The 16,634-nt window shown below is 54.5% G+C and overlaps 1 protein-coding gene across 1 annotated transcript in view; it reads left to right on the forward strand.

Moving 5' to 3' along the window:
• Window positions 1-16,634, forward strand: part of LOC116957008 (solute carrier family 12 member 5-like) — a gene marked incomplete at its 5' end in the record, with an annotated part of 96,440 nt that overhangs the window by 53,883 nt on the left and 25,923 nt on the right. Inside the window, 4 exons of the mRNA XM_076063745.1 lie at window positions 4,414-4,588; window positions 8,907-9,025; window positions 9,765-9,863; window positions 15,709-15,828. Coding sequence (XP_075919860.1) covers window positions 4,414-4,588; window positions 8,907-9,025; window positions 9,765-9,863; window positions 15,709-15,828 — 513 coding nt within the window. The remainder of the gene's footprint in view (window positions 1-4,413; window positions 4,589-8,906; window positions 9,026-9,764; window positions 9,864-15,708; window positions 15,829-16,634) is intronic.

Below are 16,634 nucleotides of genomic sequence, written 5' to 3' on the forward strand. Positions count from 1 at the left end.
CTCCTCCACAGAGGCCGATCTTGACACCGCTGGTACCAGTCATCAGCAAGTCCACTCAGCTCCACGTTCTCCTGTACCACATCACTCCATCTCTTCTCTAGCCCGTGCCGCGCCCGCTTTGCCCCCTCAATCCGGCCGAACAAAAGCTGTTTCGGCATGCGGTGGCTGGGCATGCGGGCTACATGACCCAGCCATCGCAGCCTTGCCCGCCGGAGGAGCTCACCGATGGGACCTTGCCCAGATCTTTCAAGGATTTGTGAGCTCCTCACACAATCCAGTCTGGTTAAACCCAGGATGGATCGTAGGCAGGCCAGCCTAAATGTTTCTAACCGGCGAAGATGTTCCATTAGGGGGGTCCACGTTTCGCAAGCGTAGAGAAGGGAGGGAATGACCGTGGCCGAGAAGACCTGAAGCTTAGTGCGGAGCGACGGACCAGGTAGCTTCCACACAGCGTTATGCAACCGATGAAAAGATATTGCCGCTCGACTGATTCGGAGTGAGACCTCTGCTGTTAAACTGGAGCCAGTCATAAGCACACTGCCCAGGTACGGGAAACTCTCCACTCTCTCCACAACTGCCCCATCACCGATCGGGAGTTGTGGGGGTGGAGTGTCCGATGGTACGAAATACCCAGGCAGGTGCTTAGTTTTGGTGGGGCTGATGGTAAGGCCCCACCTCTTAGTGGCACGCTCCAGTCTCAGCAGCAGCGTCTCCAACTCCTCCTCTGACTGAGCAGCTATTACCAAATCATCAGCATACATAACGTGGTTGAGCAATAGGGAGCCATCCCTTGACCGCACCCGGGCATCGATCAGCCTCCCATCATATCTGTACCATATGGAGATTCCCCCGGTACAGCTATTGAAGGCTTCACGAACTACGTGGTCAAAATAGATGTTAAATAATGTGGGAGCCAGAGGACATCCCTGTCGCACCCCAAGGTGTACAGGGAATGGCTCTGACTCCCGGCCACGTAGTTTTACCCGGGCCCGCTCACCATTATGAAGGTCCTTAATGATCGTGAGCAGAGGGTCAGGTACTCCAAAAGCACGAAGAACGACCCAGAGCCCAGGCCTACTGATGGTATCATAGGCCTTGACCAGGTCAATAAAGCAGAGATGTAGGTTTTGTTGGAATTCCCTACACCTCTGCTGTAGCAGACGGACAGAAAATATGGCATCTGTGCAGGACCGCCCTATCCTGAAACCGCATTGGGGCTCCACAAGCCTCTCCTCAGCGTGCCTGGCAAGTCGATGCTGAATAATCCTTGCCAGGACCTTTCCCGGCACACTGAGGAGTGAGATGCCCCTGTAGTTGTTACAGTCTGTGCGGTCCCCCTTCTTAAAAAAAGGGGGACCACCAGGGCATCCTTCCAATCCTGCGGAAACCGTCCAGTGGTCCAGACTGTTGTTATGATGTCATATAGGGCAGTCTGTGCACAAACGCCACCCTCCCTCAGCATTTCGCTTGGGAGATCATCTCTGCCCGCTGCCTTTCCTGGTCTCAGACTCCGGATCGCCTTCAGTACTTCCTCAACAGATGGCACCTCAGCCAGCCACTCACAGGGGGTGACTTCTTCCAATATTTGAGGCACCGCAGCCTCAGCAGGGTCATTCTCACTTTGTGCCACGATGTTTTCCTGGCTGAGGGATTTTCCCTCCCACAGGACCTCACAGAAATGCTCAGCAAATCTGCAAACCTGTTCCTGGGGGTCGGAGATTGGATCACCGTTTTTTCCCCTAATGATGGTAATAGGTGTGGCGCTGCAGGTTACTTTTTTGATGGAGTTAAATAGAGATTTGTGATCACGGGCCGCTTAGGCAGACTCCATCTCCTCAGCAACCCGCGACCACCACCCATCCTTGCAGCGCCTCACGGCTCTCCGAACCTCCGAGCGAAGGCTGCGGTAAGCCTCCTCATTCTCTGATGTGGGATTCTGTAGCCGATGGCAGTGGGCCTGTCGCTTTTTCTCAACCATCCTGAACACCTCCTCTGTCAGCCAGGGTCTCTGGGGAGGTCTGGACCGCATACCCAAAGCAGCCATTGCAGCTGCATGAGTCACAGTCCTAAACCTCGCCCATTTACCCTCGACATCAGGAGGAGTCGGGGACGATGCCAATCCCAGCCGCAAGCGATGATGAAATTCTCGCTTGCAACTTTCATCAGATAACTGAGACCAGGCCACTTTAGGTCGGAATGGGGTCCTGGGTATACACCCACCACCGGAGTGGAAGAATGGCAGGCGCATCTTACAGATGACTAGTCGATGGTCAGAGGGCAGATCAGCTCCACGGTAGGTCCTGGTGTCAAGGACTAGGGCTCGCATCCGCTGGTCCGTCACTATGTAGTCCAGCAGATGTTCTTGCTTGGATCCGGCATGCATCCATGATGTTGTGTGGATGCGCCGATGCCGGAACAGCGTGTTGGTAATTACAAGCCCATGGGCTGCACAAAAATCTAGCAGCCTCCTACCGTTGTTATTGAGCTGATCTGGCCCATGCCCTCCAATCACTCCAGACCAGGTGCCAGTATTATGACCAACTCGGGCATTGAAGTCACCCAACAAGATGACTCTATCCCGAGGGGCCACTTTAGCCAGCACCTGTGACAGAAGGTCATGGAAGGCATCTGACTCATCGGCTTTGCCTGCATCCCTCCACGGATGTTCGTTTTCGGTGGGGGCATAAGTAATCACGACCACCACTCCTCGCCTCCGATTGATGGGAAGGCGAGCCCAAAGTAGCCTGGGGCTTAGGGCTTCCCACACCTCACCGCCACGCTCCCACGCCCCCTTCATTCTTTTGTTCATAAGAAGAGCCACACCCTGTTGTTTGACAGTCTGCTGCCCTGAGTATAGGACTGTCCACCCCTCATGGTGGCAGGAGCCAGAGCCGGTCCACCGGACCTCCTGAATGCCGCATAGATCCAGGCGGTACCGTTCCAGCTCCCGGCAGAGGAGTTGCAGCCTCTCCTCGACAGTGAGCGTTCGAACATTCCACGTGGCCACCCGTAGTGGCTTTTCGTTGTTTCTGGAGGAGCCCCGAGGGTAGATATTCAATCTCCTGGCTCCGCCAATTGGGGTTTGGCCAGGAGACGTCATAGACGCCTGGCCCCCAGGGGGCTCCGGCACAAGCTTATTAGTTACATATTTCAGTTTAACTCGTGGTTTCGTGGTAATTAATTGAAGGTGGAGGGGTTACCAGCCCCTCGCACCCGTCCAGAGCCCCCGTTTAGCCCCTGTGGTGGACACATATGCCATGAGGGGAGGAGCCAATCAAAATTGGATCTCCCCCCACAGCACTGTCTACGACAGAGTTGCCCGTCCGGCACCGCGAGGAGGTAGGGGGTTGTTTTTGCCGGACACACAGACACACACACAGACACACACAGACACACACAGACACACACACAGACACACACAGACACACACAGACACACACACAGACACACACAGACACACACAGACACACACAGACACACACAGACACACACACAGACACACACAGACACACACACAGACACACACAGGTTGATGCGAGGAAGTGCTGTTAGTGAACAGCAGCACCTCCAGAAGGTGTTGGTGGCTGCGGTGGTTGTTGTAGTGGTGGTGGTGGTGGTGGTCTAGATTTAGCGAGGGAGTGAACGGCAACTTGGTGGTTGTGGTGGTGGTGGTGGTGGTTGTGATTCTAGTGATTGTGGTGGTGATTGTGGTGGTCGTGGTGGTGATTGTGGTGGTGGTGATGTAGATTTGGCGAGGGAGTGAACGGCAACTTGGTGGTGATGGTGGTGATTGTGGTTGTGATTCTGGTGATTGTGATTCTGGTGATTGTGGTGGTGGTGGTGGTGTATATTTGGCGAAGGAGTGAACGGCAACTTGGTGGTGGTGGTGGTGGTTGTGGTGGTTGTGATTCTGGTGATTGTGGTGGTGGTGATTGTGGTGGTGGTGGTGGTGTAGATTTGGCGAGGGAGTGAACGGCAACTTGGTGGTGGTGATTGTGGTTGTGATTCTGGTGATTGTGGTGGTGGTGGTGGTGATGTAGATTTGGTGAGGGAGTGAACGGCAACTTGGTGGTGGTGATTGTGGTGGTGTTGGTGATTGTGGTGGTGGTTGTGATTCTGGTGATTGTGGTGGTGGTGGTGATTGTGGTGGTAGTGTAGATTTGGCGAGGGAGTGAACGGCAACTTGGTTGTGGTGGTGGTGATTGTGGTGGTGGTGATTGTGGTGGTGGTGATTGTGATTTGTGGTGATGGTGGTGATTGTGGTGGTGGTGATTGTGATTGTGGTGGTGATTGTGGTGGTGATGTAGATTTGGCGACGGAGTGAACGGCAACTTGGTTGTGGTGGTGATGGTGGTGATTGTGGTGGTGGTGATTGTGGTGATTGTGGTGGTGGTGATTGTGGTGGTGATGTAGATTTGGCGAGGGAGTGAACGGCAACTTGGTGGTGGCCACGCTGGCCTGGCCCTCCCCGTGGGTCATCGTCATCGGCTCCTTCTTCTCCACGTGCGGAGCCGGCCTACAGAGCCTCACTGGGGCCCCGCGCCTCCTGCAGGCCATCGCCAAGGATAACGTCGTGCCCTTCCTGCAGGTCGCCCGCTCACTCACCCGCTCACTCACCCGCTCACTCACCCGGTCACTCACCCACCCACTCACTCATCCACCCACTCACTCATCCACTCACTCACTCAATCATTCATTCACCCACTCGTTCACCCACTCACTCACCCGCTCACTCACCTGGTCACTCACACGCTCACTCACCCGGTCACTCACCCACTCACCCAGTCACTCACCCACTCACTCACCCGCTCACTCACCCGCTCACTCACCCGGTCACTCACCCACCCACTCACTCATCCACCCACTCACTCATCCACTCACTCACTCAATCATTCACCCACTCGTTCACCCACTCACTCACCCGCTCACTCACCTGCTCACTCACCCGCTCACTCACCCGCTCACTCACCCGGTCACTCACCCGCTCACTCACACGCTCACTCACCCGGTCACTCACCCACTCACCCAGTCACTCACCCACTCACTCACACGCTCACTCACCCGGTCACTCACCCGGTCACTCACCCAGTCACTCACCCGCTCACTCACCCGCTCACTCACCCGCTCACTCACCCGCTCACTCACCCGCTCACTCACCCGCTCACTCACCCGCTCACTCACACGCTCACTCACCCGCTTACTCACACGCTCACTCACCCGCTCACTCACCCGGTCACTCACCCACTCACCCAGTCACTCACCCACTCACTCACACGCTCACTCACCCGGTCACTCACCCGGTCACTCACCCAGTCACTCACCCGCTCACTCACCCGCTCACTCACCCGCTCACTCACCCGCTCACTCACCCGGTCACTCACCCGGTCACTTACCCGGTCACTTACCCGGTCACTCACCCGGTCACTCACCCGCTCACTCACCCGCTCACTCACCCGGTCACTCACCCACTCATCCAGTCACTCACCCGGTCACACACCCGGTCACTCACTCAGTCACTCACCCGCTCACTCACCCGCTCACTCACCCGCTCACTCACCCGGTCACTCACCCGGTCACTCACCCGCTCACTCACCCGCTCACTCACCCGCTCACTCACCCGCTCACTCACCCGCTCACTCACCCGCTCACTCACCCACCCACTCACTCATCCACTCACTCACTCAATCATTCAGTCACCCACTCACCCACTCACTCACTAACTCGCTCACTCACCCGCTCACTCACACGCTCACTCACCCGCTCACTCACCCGCTCACTTACACGCTCACTCACCCGGTCACTTACCCGCTCACTCACCCGGTCACTCACCCGGTCACTCACCCGCTCACTCACCCGGTCACTTACCCGGTCACTCACCCGGTCACTCACCCGCTCACTCACTCAATCACCTAGCCATCGACTCGCCCACTCAGTCGCTCACTCGGCCACTCAATCATTCACTCACTCGTTCACTCACTCACTCACTCACCCGGTCACTCACCCACCCACTCACTCATCCACCCACTCACTCATCCACTCACTCACTCAATCATTCACCCACTCGTTCACCCACTCACTCACCCGCTCACTCACCCGGTCACTCACCCGGTCACTCACCCAGTCACTCACCCACCCACTCACTCATCCACTCACTCACTCAATCATTCAGTCACCCACTCACCCACTCACTCACTAACTCGCTCACTCACCCGCTCACTCACCCGCTCACTCACCCAGTCACTCACCCGCTCACTCACCCGGTCACTCACCCGCTCACTCACCCGCTCACTCACTCAGTCACTCACCCGGTCACTCACCCGGTCACTCACCCGCTCACTCACCCGGTCACTCACCCGCTCACTCACCCGCCCACTCACTCATCCACTCACTCAATCATTCAGTCACCCACTCACTTACTCACTCACTAACTCGCTCACTCACCCACTCACTCACTCACTTTCCCACTAACTCGCTCACTCACTCATCCACTCACTCATTCAATAATTCAGTCACCCACTCATCCACTCACTCACTCACTCATCCACTCCCTCACTCACTTACCCACTCACTCACTCATCCACTCACTCACTCACTCATCCACTTACTCATTCACTCACTCATCCACTCACCCACTCACTCACTTACTCATGCCGAAGCTGTCTCTGAAGCTGTCTCTGAAGCTGTCTCTGAAGCTGTCTCTGCCTCTGAAGCTGTCTCTGAAGCTGTCTCTGCCTCTGAAGCTGTCTCTGTCTCCGATGCTGTCTCTGAAGCTGTCTCTGAAGCTGTCTCTGTCTCTGAAGCTGTCTCTGAAGCTGTCTCTGAAGCTGTCTCTGTCTCTGAAGCTGTCTCTGTCTCTGAAGCTGTCTCTGAAGCTGTCTCTGAAGCTGTCTCTGAAGCTGTCTCTGAAGCTGTCTCTGTCTCTGAAGCTGTCTCTGTCTCTGAATCTGTCTCTGAAGCTGTCTCCGATGCTGTCTCTGAATCTGTCTCTGAAGCTGTCTCTGAAGCTGTCTCTGAAGCTGTCTCTGTCTCTGTCTCTGAAGCTGTCTCTGAAGCTGTCTCTGAAGCTGTCTCTGAAGCTGTCTCTGAAGCTGTCTCTGTCTCTGTCTCTGAAGCTGTCTCTGAAGCTGTCTCTGAAGCTGTCTCTGAAGCTGTCTCTGTCTCTGTCTCTGAAGCTGTCTCTGAAGCTGTCTCTGAAGCTGTCTCTGTCTCTGAAGCTGTCTCTGAAGCTGTCTCCGATGCTGTCTCTGAATCTGTCTCTGAAGCTGTCTCTGTCTCTGTCTCTGAAGCTGTCTCTGTCTCTGAAGCTGTCTCTGAAGCTGTCTCTGTCTCTGAAGCTGTCTCTGAAGCTGTCTCTGAAGCTGTCTCTGAAGCTGTCTCTCTCTCTGAAGCTGTCTCTGAAGCTGTCTCTGTCTCTGTCTCTGAAGCTGTCTCTGAAGCTGTCTCTGTCTCTGAAGCTGTCTCTGAAGCTGTCTCTGTCTCTGTCTCTGAAGCTGTCTCTGAAGCTGTCTCTGAAGCTGTCTCTGAAGCTGTCTCTGAAGCTGTCTCTGAAGCTGTCTCTGTCTCTGAAGCTGTCTCTGTCTCTGAAGCTGTCTCTGAAGCTGTCTCTGAAGCTGTCTCTGTCTCTGAAGCTGTCTCTGAAGCTGTCTCTGAAGCTGTCTCTCTCTCTGAAGCTGTCTCTGAAGCTGTCTCTGTCTCTGAAGCTGTCTCTGAAGCTGTCTCTGAAGCTGTCTCTCTCTCTGAAGCTGTCTCTGAAGCTGTCTCTGTCTCTGTCTCTGAAGCTGTCTCTGAAGCTGTCTCTGTCTCTGAAGCTGTCTCTGTCTCTGTCTCTGAAGCTGTCTCTGAAGCTGTCTCTGAAGCTGTCTCTGAAGCTGTCTCTGTCTCTGTCTCTGAAGCTGTCTCTGAAGCTGTCTCTGAAGCTGTCTCTGTCTCTGAAGCTGTCTCTGAAGCTGTCTCTGAAGCTGTCTCTGAAGCTGTCTCTGTCTCTGAAGCTGTCTCTGTCTCTGTCTCTGAAGCTGTCTCTGAAGCTGTCTCTGAAGCTGTCTCTGAAGCTGTCTCTGAAGCTGTCTCTGTCTCTGAAGCTGTCTCTGAAGCTGTCTCTGAATCTGTCTCTGAAGCTGTCTCTGTCTCTGTCTCTGAAGCTGTCTCTGTCTCTGTCTCTGAAGCTGTCTCTCTCTCTGAAGCTGTCTCTGAAGCTGTCTCTGTCTCTGAAGCTGTCTCTGAAGCTGTCTCTGAAGCTGTCTCTGAAGCTGTCTCTGTCTCTGAAGCTGTCTCTGAAGCTGTCTCTGAAGCTGTCTCTGTCTCTGAATCTGTCTCTGAAGCTGTCTCTGTCTCCGATGCTGTCTCTGAATCTGTCTCTGAAGCTGTCTCTGTCTCTGAAGCTGTCTCTGAAGCTGTCTCTGAAGCTGTCTCTGAAGCTGTCTCTGAAGCTGTCTCTGTCTCTGAAGCTGTCTCTGTCTCTGTCTCTGAAGCTGTCTCTGAAGCTGTCTCTGAAGCTGTCTCTGTCTCTGTCTCTGAAGCTGTCTCTGAAGCTGTCTCTGAAGCTGTCTCTGTCTCTGTCTCTGAAGCTGCCTCTGAAGCTGTCTCTGAAGCTGTCTCTGTCTCTGTCTCTGAAGCTGTCTCTGTCTCTGAAGCTGTCTCTGAAGCTGTCTCTGTCTCTGAAGCTGTCTCTGTCTCTGTCTCTGTCTCTGAAGCTGTCTCTGTCTCTGAAGCTGTCTCTGAAGCTGTCTCTGTCTCTGAAGCTGTCTCTGAAGCTGTCTCTGTCTCTGAAGCTGTCTCTGTCTCTGAAGCTGTCTCTGTCTCCGATGCTGTCTCTGAAGCTGTCTCTGTCTCTGTCTCTGAAGCTGTCTCTGAAGCTGTCTCTGTCTCTGAAGCTGTCTCTGTCTCTGTCTCCGATGGTGTCTCTGCAGGTGTTTGGCCACGGCAAGGCGAATGGGGAGCCCACGTGGGCTCTGCTGCTCACCGCCTGCATCGCCGAGATCGGGATCATCATTGCGTCACTCGACGTCGTCGCTCCCATCCTGTCCATGTGAGACGCTCGCTCGCTCACACGCTACACGCTCACCCACACGCTCACCCGCTACACACTCACCCACACGCTCACCCGCTGCACGCTCACCCGCTACACACTCACCCGCTACACGCTCACCCACACGCTCACCCGCTACACACTCGCTCGCTCACCCGCTACATGCTCACCTGCAACAGGCTCACCCGCTACACGCTCACACACACGCTCACACACACACGCTCACACACACACTCACACACACACACGCACGCTCACACACACGCTCACACGCACGCTCACACGCTCACACACACGCTCACACACACACTCACACACACACACGCTCACACACACGCTCACACGCTCACACGCACGCTCACACGCTCACACGCTCACACACACACACACACGCTCACACACACGCTCACACGCTCACACACACGCTCACACACTCACACGCTCACACACACGCTCACACACTCACACGCTCACACACACACTCACACACTCACACGCTCACACGCTCACTCACACACACGCTCACACACACGCTCACATGCTCACACACACGCTAACACGCTCACACGCTCACACACACACGCTCACACGCATGCTCACACACACACGCTAAATGTGGATTGCGATGTGGATTGCGATGTGGATTGCATTGTGGTTGCGTTGTGGTTGCGTTGTGGTTGCGTTGTGGTTGCGATGTGGATTGCATTGTGGTTGCGTTGTGGTTGCGTTGTGGTTGCAGGTTCTTCCTCATGTGCTACATGTTCGTGAACTTGGCCTGCGCGGTGCAGACGTTGCTCCGTACCCCCAACTGGAGACCACGCTTCAAATATTACCACTGGTGATAACACAACCACCACAACCACCAACACCACCAACACCACCAACACCACGCTTCAAATATTACCACTGGTGATGCCACAACCACTACAACCACCACAACCACAACCACCACCACCAACAACAACACCAACACCACCACGCTTCAAATATTACCACTGGTGATGCAACCACAACCACCACAACCACCACAACCACCAACACCACCACCAACACCATCAACACCACCAACACCACAACCACCACGCTTCAAATATTACCACTGGTGATGCAACAACCACAACCACCACCACAACCACCAACACCACGCTTCAAATATTACCACTGGTGATAACACAACCACCACCAACACCAACACCACCAACACCACCAACACCACGCTTCAAATATTACCACTGGTGATGCCACAACCACTACAACCACCACCACCAACACCACCAACACCACCACCAACACCACCACGCTTCAAATATTACCACTGGTGATGCAACCACAACTACCACCACAACCACCAACACCACCACCACCACCAACACCACCACCAACACCACGCTTCAAATATTACCACTGGTGATAACACAACCACTACAACCACCACAACCAACACCACCAACACCACCAACACCACGCTTCAAATATTACCACTGGTGATGCAACCACAACCACCACCACAACCACCACCACAACAACCACAACCACCAACACCACGCTTCAAATATTACCACTGGTGATGCAACCACAACCACCACCACAACCACCACCACAACAACCACAACCACCAACACCAACACCACGCTTCAAATATTACCACTGGTGATGCAACCACAACCACCACCACCACCAACACCACCAACACCACCAACACCACGCTTCAAATATTACCACTGGTGATGCAACCACAACCACCACCACAACCACCACCACAACAACCACAACCACCAACACCACCACCAACACCACCAACACCACGCTTCAAATATTACCACTGGTGATGCAACCACAACCACCACCACCACCACAACCAACACCACCAACACCACCAACACCACGCTTCAAATATTACCACTGGTGATGCAACCACAACCACCACCACAACCACCACCACCACCAACACCACCAACACCACAACCACCAGACTTCAAATATTACCACTGGTGATGCTACAACCACAACCACCACCAACACCACCAACACCACCAACACCACGCTTCAAATATTACCACTGGTGATGCCACAACCACCAACACAACCACCAACACCACCACCAACACCACCACCACAACCACCAGGCTTCAAATATTACCACTGGTGATGCAACCACAACCACCAACACCACCACAACCACCACCACCAACCACCACCAACACCACCAACACCACCAACACCACAACCACCACGCTTCAAATATTACCACTGGTGATGCAACCACAACCACCACCACAACCACCACCACAACCACCACAACCACCACAACCACCACGCTTCAAATATTACCACTGGTGATGCAACCACAACCACCACCACAACCACCACAACCAACACCACAACCACCAGACTTCAAATATTACCACTGGTGATGCAACCACAACCACCACCACAACCACCACAACCACCACCAACACCACAACCACCAGACTTCAAATATTACCACTGGTGATGCAACCACAACCACCACCACAACCACCACCAACACCACCAACACCACCACCACCACAACCACCACAACCACCACGCTTCAAATATTACCACTGGTGATGCAACCACAACCACCACCACAACCACCACAACCACCACAACCACCACGCTTCAAATATTACCACTGGTGATGCCAACCACAACCACCACCACAACCACCACAACCACCACAACCACCACGCTTCAAATATTACCACTGGTGATGCAACCACAACCACCACCACAACCACCACAACCACCACAACCACCACACTTCAAATATTACCACTGGTGATGCAACCACAACCACCACCACAACCACCACCACCACCAACACCACAACCACCACCACAAACACCACCACCACAACCACCACCAACACCACAACCACCAGAACCACCACAACCACCACAACCACCACCAACACCACCAACACCACCAACACCACCAACACCACCAACACCACAACCACCACAACCACCACCAACACCACCAACACCAACACCAAAAACACCATCACCAACACCACAACCACCACAACCACCACCAACACCACAACCACCACAACCACCACCACAAACACCACCACCACAACCACCACCAACACCACAACCACCAACACCACAACCACAACCACCACGCTTCAAATATTACCACTGGTGATGCCACAACCACCACAACCACCACAACCACCACCACCAACACCACAACCACCACCACAAACACCACCACCACAACCACCACCACCAACACCACAACCACCACAACCACCACAACCACCACAACCACCAACACCACAACCACCAGGCTTCAAATATTACCACTGGTAATGCCACAACCACCACCACAACCACCACAACCACCACAACCACCACCACCAACACCACAACCACCACCACAAACACCACCACAACCACCACCACCAACACCACAACCACCACCAACACCACAACCACCACAACCACCACAACCACCAACACCACAACCACCAGGCTTCAAATATTACCACTGGTAATGCCACAACCACCACCACAACCACCACAACCACCACAACCACCACCAACACCACAACCACCAACACCACAACCACCAGGCTTCAAATATTACCACTGGTGATGCAACCACAACCACCACAACCACCACCAACACCACCAACACCACAACCACCACAACCACCAACAACACAAACACCACCACCACAACCACCACGCTTCAAATATTACCACTGGTGATGTAAACACCACAACCACCACCACCACCACAACCACCACCAACACCACAACTACCACAACCACCACCACAACCACCACAACTACCAACACCACAACCACCACAACCACCACACTTCAAATATTACCACTGGTGACACCACCACCAACAACAACCGCCATTCGCCACTAAGTGGCGGTGACATCACCACGACGCTTGTGCCAGGCTAGGTGCACCTTGAGGCCACATGAAGTGTCGAACGCCCGCTGGCAGGAGGTCACGGGGCAGACCCAGGTGCCACGGGTCGACTGACTGAGATGACTGAGATGACTGGCTGAGGCACCACCTGTGCCCCCTACTGTGCCAACTCGCTGTGCTTTAGCCACCCGGCGCTCCGCTCGTTGTTGTGAGCGTCGCTCCTCCGCCCTCCGTTGTTGTTGGAGGGCAACTGCCTCCAACTGCCCAGTAGCCTCACTATGCACCTAGCCTGGCACTGCCCAGTAGCAGAAACGTCCTTCACGAGCCTCCTCCACAGAGGCCGATCTTGACACCGCTGGTACCGGTCATCGGCAAGTCCACTCAGCTCCACGTCCCCCTGTACCACATCACTCCATCTCTTCTCTAGCCCGTGCCGCGCCCGCTTAGCCCCCTCGATCCGGCCGAACAAAAGCTGTTTCGGCATGCGGTGGCTGGGTATGCGGGCTACATGACCCAGCCATCGCAGCCTTGCCCGCCGGAGGAGCTCACCGATGGGACCTTGCCCAGATCTTTCAAGGATTTGTGAGCTCCTCCATTTAATCCAGCCCGCAGGTTAAACTCACTCACTCACCCACCCACTCGCCCGCTCACTCGCCAACCCACTCAGCCACCCACTCAGCCACCCACTCACCCACTCACCCACCCACCTACCCACCCACTCACTCACCCACCCATTCACCCACCCACTCACCCACCAACTCGCCCGCCCTTGCCAGGCTGATGAGGAGAGAGGCAGGGCCCCTAGTTGTGGTTTCAGGCCGTGGTGGCTGGGGAAGTGGCAGAGGTGCAGCAGCGGCTGGTGGTGGTGGTGGTGGCGATGGTGGCGGTGGTGGTGGCGGTGTTGGTGGTGGTGGCGGTGGTGGTGGTGGTGGCGGTGGTGGCGGCGATGGTGGCGGTGGTGGCGGTGGTGGTGGCGGTGTTGGTGTTGTTGGCGGTGGTGGCGGTGGTGGTGGTGGTGTTGGTGTTGTTGGCGGTGGTGGCGGCGATGGTGGCGGTGGTGGTGGTGGTGTTGGTGTTGTTGGCGGTGGTGGCGGCGATGGTGGCGGTGGTGGTGGTGGTGTTGGTGTTGTTGGCGGTGGTGGCGGCGATGGTGGCGGTGGTGGTGGTGGTGTTGGTGTTGTTGGCGGTGGTGGCGGCGATGGTGGCGGTGGTGGTGGTGGTGTTGGTGTTGTTGGCGGTGGTGGCGGCGATGGTGGCGGTGGTGGTGGTGGTGTTGGTGTTGTTGGCGGTGGTGGCGGCGATGGTGGCGGTGGTGGTGGTGGTGTTGGTGTTGTTGGCGGTGGTGGCGGTGTTGGCGGCGGCGGCGGCGGCGATTCCGCTCAGCACGGGCAGCACGGCTGAACGCTTTTGGGGGAAATATCAAACCTCGATGTTTCTGACGGATGTTGCGTTTGCGATTTGATCTGCGATCGCATCAGTCCAATTGTCGATGTTGTAATTGATTTCACACACGTGACGGAGCATCACCACGTGACACCGTCGTCATTTAAGCTCCTCTTTTCATTCCCAAGCAAGGATGAGGGCCTATCAGACGTGGCTCTCTCCCAGCGTGTACCCATGAAAATGTTGTTCGTTGAAAACATTTTCCCGGAACTTGATGAGCTGCTTTCGCTACTGCAGGTTTTGTTTTTTGCGGTAAAGTCACGTAGAAATAATAATAATAATTAATAACAATGAAAAATAAAATCACATAATAGCGTACGACGTTTCGATTGCGACACAAGCAGTCGTCATCAGGTACAGAAGAGCTACATTTAAGAGAGAGAGAGAGAGAAAACACACAACCGCAGAGAGATATATCGATTTGAAATCGATTATATACAGACACAGACACAGCCCCACAGTCTCTGCCTACTTAAGGCGTCATCACAGAGATGCGTCTTGTGCCTGTCTCTCCCCACGTGTCCCCTTACGGTCTGTGTTCCATCACCCTCTTAAAGTTCACGCTCAACTTACAATTTCGCAATCTTTGAAATAGCGTAATCAACCGGGCCATGCGTTAACTTGTGTTTTAACCCACCGTCTATGTTGCTTTGCGTAGTTTCCAAATGTTGCTAAAACCCTGTTTTGATTTAGTGTGCTCCTCCTCCGTCTCTCTCTCTCTGTGTGTGTCCCCTGGCGTGTCTCTGTTAATTCCCTCAACTTAAGGTCCGTGTGTATATATATATCTCCGGTTCTGTGTTTCCTCTCTCTCTCTCTCTCTTCTTAAATGTAGCTCTTCTGCACCTGATGATGATTGCTTGTGTTGCAATCGAAACGCCGGTATGCTATTACGTAATTTTATTTTTCATCATTATTATTATTAATTTTTCTACGGAAAAAAAACCCGAAGGGGTATTTTCCTGGAACGATTGTTCGGTCGAAATCTTTCGCGACCGCAGGTAATCACGGTCGAGACGATCGCCTGCGTCGCGATGGAAACGTCGCGATCGATACATTTACCGTTATTTTTAATATATATCCACGCGACTTGACCGAGCAATACAAAAAAATAAATTAAATTGTTTTTTTTTTTAAACCGCACGTGAAACCAATTCCGATTGGAAAGTTTAACGCGTCGATTTCAAAGCGCCGATTTCAAATCGATTGATCGCTCGGCCCTAACCGGCGGGTCTCATAGACCGCCCACCACCCCACTACCACCACCCCGAGTATCCCCTGGGGGAATCTGTAGCTGTGGGTGTCCGCTCGTGTGGCTGTTGCAGGGCACTGTCGTTCCTGGGCATGAGCATCTGCCTCTCGCTGATGTTCATCTCGTCCTGGTACTACGCACTCGTCGCCATGACCATCGCTGGCATGATCTACAAGTACATCGAATACCGCGGGTGAGCGACACTCGCCCGCCCGCTCGCCCGCTCACCCACTCGCTCACCCATTCAACCGCTCAATCACTCACTCACTCACTCACCCACCCGCTAACCCGCTCACCCACCCATCCAACCGCTCAATCACTCACTCACTCGCTCGGTCAGTCACCCGCTCGCTCACCCGCTCACCCACCCATCCAACCGCTCACTCATCCACTCACTCACTCACCCACCCGCTCAGTCACCGGCTCACCCACTCGGTCACCCGCTCACCCACTCACCCACCCATCCAACCGCTCAATCACTCACTCACTCACTCACCCACCCACCCATTCATTCATCCACTCACTCACTCACTCACCAACCCATCCAACCACTCACTCACTCACCCACCCACTCAGTCACCCGCTCACACACTCACCCACCCATCCACCTACTCAATCACTCAATCACTCACTCACCCACCCAGTCACCAGCTCACCCACTCTACCACCCATCCAAACACTCAATCACTCACTCACTCGCTCACCCACTCACTCAGTCACCTGCTCACCCACTCACCCACCCATCTAGCCATCCAACCACTCACTCACACACCCGCTCACCCACTCACCCACCCATCCAACCACTCAATCACCCACCCACTCAGCCACCCACTCACCCACCCATCCAACCACTCAGTCACTCACTCACCCACCCACTCACCCACCCATCCAACTATCCAACCACTCAATCACCCACCCACTCAGCCACTCACTCACCCACCCGCTCACCCACTCACTCACCCATCCAACCACTCAATCACTCACTCACCCACCCACCCA

This window comes from Petromyzon marinus, unplaced genomic scaffold, assembly GCF_048934315.1.
Source record: "Petromyzon marinus isolate PM22_M1 ecotype Great Lakes invasive population unplaced genomic scaffold, UKy_Petmar_22M1.pri1.0 PM_Scaffold_178, whole genome shotgun sequence".
In the NCBI taxonomy this organism is placed as follows: Eukaryota; Metazoa; Chordata; class Hyperoartia; order Petromyzontiformes; family Petromyzontidae; genus Petromyzon; species Petromyzon marinus.